Genomic DNA, 12496 nt, shown 5'->3' with positions numbered 1-12496 from the left:
TTTAGATATAACACAAAGAATATCACTTAAAATAATTTAATCCTCTTTACTAGAATTTTTCTCATTGTGCATATTTCTTTTAACAGGCTTAGGAGAGCTAAATGCATTACAGCTACAGTATGACTCTGATTTCCCTCTAATGCCATTTATGTTTTCTAGAATTATGCTAAGTGAAGAATAAAGTACACTGTGTTAGTCTCATTTATTACAACCATGTCCATAATTTACAAGCTGATTATGCAAGCTTCATACAAGGGAAATCACAGAATAGTTAACCACTGTCAAAGAATGGTGAGCCAGCATACATTTTATCAACTACATTTTTTGCGTAGTTACCAAAAAGGAGCACTAGGGTCTACAAGTTCACTTTAATTGGAATTAATATTGATAAGAACTATTTTAAGGTAATTGTATTAAAGGCATTAGGAAACAAGCAGGTGTTCTAAAAACTTACAGTTGAGTGTCACACACAACTAAATGACAAAAGAAAGATCAATATGGAGGCAATATGCTTTGTTATAATATAGTTTTAAATAAAATCTAAGTAAGTTATGAGATTTATAGCAAGAAAACTATCAATTCACTAATGTTAGTTTTCCTTTTGATGAGACATCTTTTGTTGCTGCTCCTAATTAAAAATGTACACATTTAAATGCTAACAGTTTGACAGCTGCTTCCAGTTGGTAGGGATAAAAGTAAAAAATGTATTTTATATAGGTTTTTTGAAATATTAAAATTTCTGAATTTACTTCAACTGTTTTTGGCTGTATAATAAGAGTTGATGCCTTTGAACAACTCTATTACAGAAAGTAATCATTTCTACATAAATACATTTCACTATCCATTTAGTTCTCCAAGATACTTTACTACACCAAAATCACATCATAAAAGCAATGCTTCCATGTTGATAGCACAGGTACACTATGTTATATAAGAGAAAATATATCATTAGAAAAAATTTTGATCCTATAAAATGATAGACTTGGCATAAATACAACATTGGGCATACATTATCTAAGGTTTTCAATTTTAAAATCATAAAACTCCATTTAAGAAAAAAAAACTTTAAAAAAATTCAAAACACATTAGAGTTCCCAATATATGACAGGCAACGTATGCCAAAGTCATCCTAATTTATTCAATGCCTAATTATAAAATGACTACATGATATCCGTAACATTAAAGTATCTTGAATCTGAAAAACCCTCAAGAGCACCCTCAACCCCCAACCCCTAATCCTGCCCCAAATGCACATCCATAGACTTATTCATGTTGTAAGATAAGGTACACAAAGCTCTGATCCAGTAATTCATATCATTTCCACGATACTCTTGCAGCTGAGATCAACTGGAATAGAATTAAGCAAAAGCTATTCCTGCCTTTATTCAGCTCTTTTGACCTCAAGTTCTGACCTGCATTCCTCCTTAACACCAAAAATGGTATGTCCAGAAATGTAATTCATTTTAAGTATTCTTCATAAGCATAAGATATATCTACCCTAATTTAGTGGATACTTGCACTCAAAACAAAAATTCACTATTTTCATTGTTTGTTGTCTTCTAGAAAAAGCTAAGTAGAAATGAGGAATTAAAAATATATCTTTCTAATGAGGAAATACAGAAATTCTCATTAACATTACTGAAAACAGTCAAACTTTTTTTAAAGATCTATTATTTTAGAGAGAGACTGTGTGTGTCAGGTAGGGAGGGGCAGAGGGAGAGGGAATCTCAAGTATATATACCACTGAGCAGGGCTTGATCTCATGACCCTGAGATCATGACCTGAGCTGAAATAGAGAGTCAGATGCTCAAATGACTGAACCACCCAGGTGTTCCCAAAAATGTTTCTAAAATTTGTAGCATCATATATTCCAAGAATACTAGATATTGTAATTTAAGTTCCTCTAGAAGGTAATTTAATTATTGTTTCTAGAAATTAAAACAAAAAATAGCATGCTCACTTTGAGAATCAAAATATATAATCCATATATATTTTATATAGTGAATAAAATACTAAAGAAGGCATTTAACTATTTTTATTATCAGAGTCTTGCAATTTGCAAGGCAGTTCTAAAGAACACATACTAATGTTTTAGAAGTGTAAAATAGGAAATGTTTTTTTAAAATACTGTATTTGTGCAAATTCAGATTTAAGTGTAGCTAATAAAATAGCTTACATTAACTATTTCCCTTAAAAGTTAATTCATAAAGAGTATATGAACAAATATGCCATTAGAAGCAGCTGAGGAAACTAAAATTGTCTATAAAGACCCCTAACTGTACCCATACTGATTTCCTCTACCCCTTTTTTCTACCCCTCATTCATAATAGATGATAAAATACAAAATTAAATTACTCTGTTCTTCATCTGGCCTTGATCATATCCAAAGCTATTTATTTAAACCAGGCCTTCTGTAGAAAATTAGAAAATCCTAAACGTTACCTCACTGCAGAATTTCCCCATGCTCCATGTTTGTCTGTGAGAATGTTGATAATTTTCTGGATTAGTTGAGTTGCTGTCACATGATCTCGATATTTAGCTGCTCTTATCAAATGATCACACATCTTCTCATCCTCTCGTTTGTCTGCTGAATACTGGGCACACAGTGACTTGGATAGGAAAAAAGAAACATCCATTAATACTGAAAAATATGGGGAAAAAACTTAAAACACACCATGAAATAATCTCTAATGTGAATTGAACCAACCAAAAATTTAAAATTCCAATAAGGGTAATATTCACACCCGCACTGATAAACTGGCTCATAGCTCATGGAAAGGCACTCAATCTAACTGATGCATTAAGAAGGAAGGTCAAAATTTTTGTTGGATTTTCCTTCCTTCTCCCTAGGGTGTAAAGTGGAAGTTCATAATTTTAGGACTGTTGAAAGCTCTCTGTGTATAGCCCTTGCTTAGGAGAATCCCCATTCCTTTCAGATTGGTAGGAAAGAAATGATAATAAAAATACAGTATTGACATTAAATCACTAAAGCTCAAGATTATTTTTAATAAAAAGGTGTACAGAAAGCAATTAGAGGAATATCCAAAATGCTATGAAGGAAGAGAGAAAATTGGTTTTGAGAAGATATATCAATACATATTTTATATATATAAATGTAAACAAGACATTGAAAAGCAAAACAAAAACCAGACTAAGGTATCATCCTTATAATATCTCCATTCAGTCATGGGCAACTAACTTATTTCTTCAGGTATAACTGTCCTCACGTGCAAAATGAGGGTATTATACTAGCTCTAAGAATTGGACGATAAGAAGATTTGGGGTAACCTCATAGTTTTTGTACACTGGTAAAGTCAAGCTATTTCTTTTATTTAACCATGGATGTGGAGAAAATAAATCATGTTAGGAACTAAAATAATTTATAAGAAATTAAAGGAAAATATCATATTGTATATATTAAAAAAAAGACTGAGTTAAGCAAACCACGGGAAGATCAGTTTGTCAAAAATATGATTTGAGCAAATAAAAGAAAATACAATTAAGAAATACTTGAACGACCAGCAATTTAAATGAAGATAACTAGGGAATTATTCCATTGTAACTAAAACATTAATTGCTGTATGTTTGTTTCAGAGATTTACTCAAGAACCAGGAAGCACTCTATAGGCTACTTCATATCTAACTCAACCATACACTAAAACAAAAAGGACAAAATGGTAGATATCTGAAGAATTTTTATACCTTCCAACATTCTCTACTGTATTCATAATCTGTCCTAACCTCATCTGGTAAGAGAAAATTAAAATTATTGATGAAATTAGAAATTACTGGCTTCTATACTCCCCCAACACCAAATATATTCATATTAAACAGTACTAAAAATAGCAAAAAAATATTGAATAGCCTGTTTTTTCTTTTATTAATATTACAAAAAATTAACTTTATCAAATTTACTTTGTAAATATTTGGTAGGTCATTAAACTTTGCTTAAAAAGGCATAATTCTAAACAGAAGCATCCAAAGTAAGCTAAATAGTAAAATAGCTTAAAGTGTTCTTTAATGGATCATCCTTTACAATTTAAACAGTAACTTTTCATATCTGACATAAAATCTATAGGTATAAATCACATTAAAGGGCTATTCTTCCCCGATTATCAATCTCTGTCTCATTGTGGAACATTAGAGTCACATTCTGACCTTAAAACATGATAAAAGGAAACCAAACAAGAATGTTTTGTAAAGAGATAATGAACTTGTATCTATTTTTTAAAAATTTCCTTAAAATGTAATTTGATCATGTTCTTCTTAAAAACCAATAACATATTCTATGTATGACATATCACCCAAAGTGAACAACAGATGAGGAATATCTGCTTCAAGATCAAATGCATGTTACTTATTGGTGGAGTATATATTTGTAATATGTCTATGTGCTTGTGTTTGGAAGTTGAGTGGAAGTACCCCAAGAAATCCTACTTACCTATCAATAAAATCAAAGGCCAGGTCTAATACTTTCATTCAGTTTTACTTTACATCAACTTTCCTATTTTAAGCAACACATAAACTAGGTAATACATCACACAATGACCACAAAAACATTTCAATCTGAACAAAAATATCTGCATCTAAAAAGAAAAGAAGTAGGCATCTTGGGAACTAACAATTCAAATATATTTGATTATTGCTAAAGAAATTTAAGACTTATTACCATATAATTAATAAATATGAGACAAACCTACTTCTTAAAAAGAAATTCACTTACTTAGAGGGAAAAGATAAAGTAATAATTGAAGACAAAAAAAATTTAGAGTAGCCACTTATAACTCAAGTGACTATTCCAGCTCTTTTTTTTTTTTTTTAATTCATGATAGACATAGAGAGAGAGAGAGGGGGGCAGAGACACAGGCAGAGGGAGAAGCAGGCTCCACACCGGGAGCCCGACAGGGAACTCGATCCCGGGACTCCAGGATCGCGCCCTGGGCTGAAGGCAGGCGCTAAACCGCTGAGCCACCCAGGGATCCCCTATTCTAGCTCTTTAAATGTAAATGCATACATAAAAACAATATCATATTTGGTCTTTCCTTCCAGATGTTATGTCTCTACCTAACTTTACTATTTGTCCTTTGCATGAAAGCTCAGAGAGGCATGAACTTAAAATGAAGTATATTCTTCTAGTACACTCCCATCAATTATCCCTTCTTGATGGTCAAACTTCTTCCTTTATTATTTTTCATTATGAAATTATGGCATTTCCTTAAAGCTTTGCTAAATGTCCCTTTGCAATATCATTCACTCCCATATCATCTCCTTTTGTCAGTTTAGATCTACCTTCCAAATTTGTCATCTCTGCCCCAGCTGTTAATCCTGAACTCTGAGCCCACATTTCTATCTGTAGGATATTCTCCAATTATTCAAAAAAGTACCTAAAATTCAAAATGTACAAAGCTGTAGTCATCATCTTAATCCCAAACATGCTACTATGTTCTGTCATCTGTGACTTCTCAAATTTCCCTTCGTATCTCAACATCCATTTCAGCAAAACCCGTTTACCTCTTACCTCCTTTTTTTTTTTAAATTTATTTATGATAGTCACACAGAAAGAGAGAGAGAGAGAGAGGCAGAGACATAGGCAGAGGGAGAAGCAGGCTCCATACACTGGGAGCCCGACGTGGGATTCGATCCCAGGTCTCCAGGATCGCGCCCTGGGCCAAAGGCAGGCGCTAAACCACTGCGCAACCCAGGGATCCCTACCTCTTACCTCCTAACACTCTTACCGCTGCCCTAAAATAGATCTTTATTAGTTCACAATTCAGTTCTTGAAATAATCTTATAATTGCCCTCTCACAAACAGTCCCAAAATTATTTCAAGAAGAATTTACTTAGGTTTTGCACAGATATATTTATATACCCTACACTTTAAAAAGCATGTGATTATCTTAATAATGAATAAACAGGACTAAATTTTACTAGCTATGACCTTGTGGCCTCCTATAATTCAGCAATGTGGTATATTATCTTTTAATATGCCTGCTTATGCATCCTATATGACAAACACACACAAATTTTATGCTATTCCCCAGATCTCTATCCTTGACACATTTTCAAGACTTAGGAAATATTTCTCCTGTAGCTTTTATATTTGAAACAAATTTAAAGATGTCTATTGAGAAGGTAAGATAGAAATTGGAAGGAAGGGCAGCCTGGGTGGCTCAGTGGTTTAGCACCACCTTCAGCTCAGGGCGTGATCCTGGAGACCCGGGATCGAGTCCCATTTCAGGCTCCCTGCAGGGAGCCTGCTTCTCCCTCTGCCTGTGTCTCTGCCCCTCTCTCTCTGTCTCTCATGAACAAATAAATAAAATCTTTAAAAAAAATAAATTGGAAGGAAAAATTATGATAGAAGAGAAAGTTATTCAGAAAGGTAGAAATATAGAGATCCTCGATTCTTTAGCAAAATATGCAGGTGAAAAAAAATCTTAAAAATTCCAAAATAATTGAAAACTAAATGTATCAACTCCAAATAACTTCTGGATCAAAGATAAAATCACAAGAAAAATTAGAAAAATTTGTGGCTATTGGATGAGACAGAATTTAAAAGAAAAGGTATAGCTTTACATGTTTTATCATAAAACATTAAATATCTAAGGAAAAAATAATACAAACGTTAAACTCTTTACACATGGTAGAAGCTAAGGAATATAATGCAATTTATATTAAAGGAATAGAAAACTAAAAACTAATACAAGTTGTGTAAACACAAAATCCCTAACATAACATTAGCATTCAGCTATACACAAAATGAAGTATATATCATGATAAAGAAGAGTTTATCCATGGAATGTAGGGTTGATTTAATATCTGAATATCAGTATAAGCCATTTTATAACAAAAAAAGGAAAAAAGTATAACCTCAATAGTTTTTTTAAGCATCTTACAACACTCAGAAGCATTTCATGATTTAAAAAAAAAAACACAAAAAGACACTCAAGAAACTAGTAAGAGAAAGATATTTTTTTAAAACTCAAGAAGTGTATCTATGAAAATCATTCAATTAAAATTAGGGATAAACATACTTAAAGGATCTATCCAACAAGAGGACTTAACAATCCTCAATATATATGCCCCGAATGTGGGAGCTGCCAAATACTTAAACGAATTATTAACCAAAGTAAAGAAATACTTAGATAATAATACACTTATACTTGGTGACTTCAATCTAGCTCTCTCTACCCTTGATAGGTCTTCTAAACACAACATCTCCAAAGAAACGAGAGCTTTAAATGATACACTGGACCAGATAGATTTCACAGATATCTACAGAACTTTACATCCAAACTCAACTGAATACACATTCTTCTCAAGTGCACATGGAACTTTTTCCAGAATAGACCACATACTGGGTCACAAATCGGGTCTGAACCGATACCAAAAGATTGGGATCGTCCCCTGCATATTCTCAGACCATAACGCCTTGAAATTAGAACTCAATCACAAGAAGAAGTTTGGAAGGACCTCAAACACGTGGAGGTTAAGGACCATCCTGCTAAAAGATAAAAGGGTCAACCAGGAAATTAAGGAAGAATTAAAAAGATTCATGGAAACTAATGAGAATGAAGATACAACTGTTCAAAATCTTTGGGATGCAGCAAAAGCAGTCCTGAGGGGGAAATACATCGCAATACAAGCATCCATTCAAAAACTAGAAAGAACTCAAATACAAAAGCTAACCTTACACATAAAGGAGCTAGAGAAGAAGCAGCAAATCGACCCGACGCCCAGCAGAAGAAGAGAGTTAATTAAAATTCGAGCAGAAATCAACGAAATTGAGACCAGAAGAACTGTGGAACAGATCAATAGAACCAGGAGTTGGTTCTTTGAAAGAATTAATAAGATAGATAAACCATTAGCCAACCTTATTAAAAAGAAGAGAGAGAAGACTCAAATTAATAAAATCATGAATGAGAAAGGAGAGATCACTACCAACACCAAGGAAATACAAACGATTTTAAAAACATATTATGAACAGCTCTACGCCAATAAATTAGGCAATCTAGAAGAAATGGACACATTCCTGGAAAGCCACAAACTACCAAAACTGGAGCAGGAAGAAATAGAAAACCTGAACAGGCCAATAACCAGGGAGGAAATTGAAGAAGTCATCAAAAACCTCCCAAGACACAAGAGTCCAGGGCCAGATGGCTTCCCAGGGGAATTCTATCAAACGTTTAAAGAAGAAATCATACCTATTCTACTAAAGCTGTTTGGAAAGATAGAAAGAGATGGAGTACTTCCAAATTCATTCTATGAGGCCAGCATCACCTTAATTCCAAAACCAGACAAAGACCCCACCAAAAAGGAGAATTACAGACCAATATCCCTGATGAACATGGATGCAAAAATTCTCAACAAGATACTAGCCAATAGGATCCAACAACACATTAAGAAAATTATTCACCATGACCAAGTAGGATTTATCCCTGGGACACAAGGCAGGTTCAACACTCGTAAAACAATCAATGTGATTCATCATATCAGCAAGAGAAAAACCAAGAACCATATGATCCTCTCATTAGATGCAGAGAAAGCATTTGACAAAATACAGCATCCATTCCTGATCAAAACTCTTCAGAGTGTAGGGATAGAGGGAACTTTCCTCGATATCTTAAAAGCCATCTACGAAAAGCCCACAGCAAATATCATTCTCAATGGGGAAGCACTGGGAGCCTTTCCCCTAAGATCAGGAACCAGACAGGGATGTCCACTCTCACCACTGCTATTCAACATAGTATTGGAAGTCCTAGCCTCAGCAATCAGACAACAAAAAGACATTAAAGGCATTCAAATTGGCAAAGAAGAAGTCAAACTCTCCCTCTTCGCCGATGACATGATACTCTACATAGAAAACCCAAAAGCCTCCACCCCAAGATTGCTAGAACTCATACAGCAATTTGGCAGTGTGGCAGGATACAAAATCAATGCCCAGAAATCAATGGCATTCCTATACACTAACAATGAGACTGAAGAAAGAGAAATTAAGGAGTCAATCCCATTTACAATTGCACCCAAAAGCATAAGATACCTAGGAATAAACCTAACCAAAGAGGTAAAGGATCTATACCCTAAAAACTATAGAACACTTCTGAAAGAAATTGAGGAAGACACAAAGAGATGGAAAAATATTTCATGCTCATGGATTGGCAGAATTAATATTGTGAAAATGTCAATGCTACCCAGGGCAATTTACACGTTCAATGCAATCCCTATCAAAATACCATGGACTTTCTTCACAGTGTTAGAACAAATTATTTTAAGATTTGTGTGGAATCAGAAAAGACCCCGAATAGCCAGGGGAATTTTAAAAAAGAAAACCATATCTGGGGGCATCACAATGTCAGATTTCAGGTTGTACTACAAAGCTGTGGTCATCAAGACAGTGTGGTACTGGCACAAAAACAGACACATAGACCAATGGAACAGAATAGAGAACCCAGAAATGGACCCTGAACTTTATGGTCAACTAATATTCGACAAAGGAGGAAAGACGATCCACTGGAAGAAAGACAGTCTCTTCAATAAATAGTGCTGGGAAAATTGGTCATCCACATGCAGAAGAATGAAACTAGACCCCTCTCTTGCACCATACACAAAGATAAACTCAAAATGGATGAAAGATCTAAATGTGAGACAAGACTCTATCAAAATCCTAGAGGAGAACACAGGCAACATCCTTTTTGAACTTGGCCACAGTAACTTCTTGCAAGATACATCCACGAAGGCAAAAGAAACAAAAGCAAAAATGAACTATTGGGACTTCATCAAGATAAGAAGCTTTTGCACAGCAAAGGATACAGTCAACAAAACTCAAAGACAACCTACAGAATGGGAGAAGATATTTGCAAATAACATATCAGATAAAGGGCTAGTTTCCAAAATCTATAAAGAACTTCTTAAACTCAACACCAAAGAAACAAAGAATCCAATCATGAAATGGGCAAAAGACATGAAGAGAAATCTCACAGAGGAAGACATAGACATGGCCAACATGCACATGAGAAAATGCTCTGCATCACTTGCCATCAGGGAAATACAAATCAAAACCACAGTGAGATACCACCTCACACCAGTGAGAATGGGGAAAATTAACAAGGCAGGAAACAACAAATGTTGGAGAGGATGCGGAGAAAAGGGAACCCTCTTACACTGTTGGTGGGAATGTGAACTGGTGCAGCCACTCTGGAAAACTGTGTGGAGGTTCCTCAAAGAGTTAAAAATAGACCTGCCCTACGACCCAGCAATTGCACTGTTAGGGATTTACCCCGAAGATTCAGATGCAATGAAACGCCGGGGCACCTGCACCCCGATATTTCTAGCAGCCATGTCCACAATAGCCAAACTGTGGAAGGAGCCTCGGTGCCCATCGAAAGATGAATGGATAAAGAAGATGTGGTTTATGTATACAATGGAATATTACTCAGCCATTAGAAACGACAAATACCCACCATTTGCTTCAACGTGGATGGAACTGGAGGGTATTATGCTGAGTGAAGTAAGTCAATCGGAGAAGGACAAACAGTGTATGTTCTCACTCATTTGGGGAATATGAATAATAGTGAAGGGGAATATAAGGGAAGGGAGAAGAAATGTGTGGGAGATATCAGAAAGGGACACAGAACATAAAGACTTCTAACTCTGGGAAATGAACTAGGGGTGGTGGAAGGGGAGGAGGGCGGGAGGTGGGGGTGAATGGGTGACGGGCATGGAGGGGGACACTTGACGGGATGAGCACTGGGTGTTATTCTGTATGTTGGTAAATTGAACACCAATAAAAATTAATTTATAAGAAAAAAAAATAAAATAAAATAAAATTAGGGATAAAAACAAGTACGTCCTCTCTCTCATGACTTTATTTATTATTATAGAAAGGATCCTAACCAGTTCAAAAAAGAGGTAAAAAGAAGAAATAAAAAGTTTAGAAAAGAAGGTATAACACAGTATTTATTTGTAGATATGTTCATGTATGTAATACTCCTAAAAGTTCTGGAAAAACTACTAAAACTTGTAAATAAGTTGACAAGTTTCTTGGATACAAGGTCAATATATTAAAAGTTAATTGCATGCCTATAGATGGACAACAACCAACTGGAAAATGAAAATAATAGTATTTACAGTAGCATTAAAATATGCATTTTAAAATATACAAAGCTATACAGAGAAAACTATAAAACACTGCTAACAGAAATTAAAGAAAACTAAATAAGTGGAGAAACAATGGTTACAGATTTCAAAACTCCATGTTGTCAAAATACCTACTCCCTTCAAATCGACTTTATAGATTCAATGCAATCTTAATTAAAAACTTAGCAGTCTTGAGGTGCCTGTGTGGCTCAGCCAGTTAAGTATCTGACTCTTGATCTCAGCTGAGGTCTTGATCTCAGAGTTGTGAGTTCAAGCCACGGTGAATGTGGAGCCTACTTAAAAATATATTAAAAATTAAAAAAGTAAAAATTTAGCCTTACAGATACTGACAAGCTGATTCTAAAGTATATATATAACTAAAAAGAAAATAGTAACAACATTTTTTATGTAAGAAAATTATAGAATTTAACTATAAATAATGTTATAAAATTCTAAATTGAGAAGAGTTTAGGTGGTTAAATGAACAAAGAGTATCTTTTCAACAACTTGTGCTAAAACATCTGGCCACTCACAGGGTGGGGGGGGAGAAAAGAAAGAAACAAGCAAACTTGTCTTCCCCTCATACCATAAACAAAATGTTGAATTCAAAATGAGGGCAACCCTGGTCTTAGTGGTTTAGCGCCGCTTGCAGCCCGGGGTATGATCCTGGAGACCCGGGATGGAGTCCACGTCAAGCTCCCTGCATGGAGCCTGCTTCTCCCTCTGCCTGTGTCTCTGCCTCTCTCTCTCTCTGTGTGTCTCTATGAATAAATAAATAAAATCTTAAAAAAAAATGAACCAAAGATCTAAATATAAAAACTGTAACACTTCCAGAAGAAAACATAGCAGAAAATCTTATGACCCTCAAGTAGGCAGAAAATTCTTACACTGAAATTTTTAGACACAAAAGGAAACATAAAAGAAAATCATAACTGTAAAGAAACTAATATATTAAGCTATACCAAAACTTATAAAATCTTCTCTTTAAAAGGTACCACTTAGAAATTGAAAAGATAAGTCACAAATATGTATGGGACAAAATATTCACCATACACATAACAAACAATTGTCCTACAAGATATATGAAGAACTCTTATGACTTAATAAGGCAAACAAACCAGTTTAATAGGCTAAGGATTTGAACAGACACTTCACACAAGATATACAAATGACTAATAAGTGCATGAGAAGATGCTTGGTCAACAAGGAAATTCAAATAAAGATCTCGATAAACTATCACTACATACCCAGTAGAAAGGCTAAAATTTAAAAGACTCACAATATCAAATACTGGCAAGGATGTGGAGCAACTAGAACTCTCATTACTACCCAGCTGGTCAGAGTGCAAAATCTACAACTACTT

General features: G+C 34.6%; 1 protein-coding gene across 7 annotated transcripts in view; it reads right to left on the bottom strand.

Moving 5' to 3' along the window:
• The window catches only part of LRBA (LPS responsive beige-like anchor protein), a 732259-nt gene that overhangs the window by 368510 nt on the left and 351253 nt on the right, over window positions 1–12496 (bottom strand). For all 7 annotated transcript variants that reach the window (XM_055336397.1, XM_055336401.1, XM_055336402.1 and 4 more), the window contains exon 37: window positions 2443–2609. In XM_055336397.1, the coding sequence (XP_055192372.1) occupies window positions 2443–2609 (167 nt within the window). The remainder of the gene's footprint in view (window positions 1–2442; window positions 2610–12496) is intronic.

The sequence above is a fragment of the Nyctereutes procyonoides genome, unplaced genomic scaffold, assembly GCF_905146905.1.
Source record: "Nyctereutes procyonoides isolate TBG_1078 unplaced genomic scaffold, NYPRO_anot_genome, whole genome shotgun sequence".
NCBI classification, from domain to species: domain Eukaryota; kingdom Metazoa; phylum Chordata; class Mammalia; order Carnivora; family Canidae; genus Nyctereutes; species Nyctereutes procyonoides.
The sequence above is the reverse complement of the archived record's forward strand: the minus strand, read 5'-3'. Positions and strand labels throughout refer to the sequence as shown.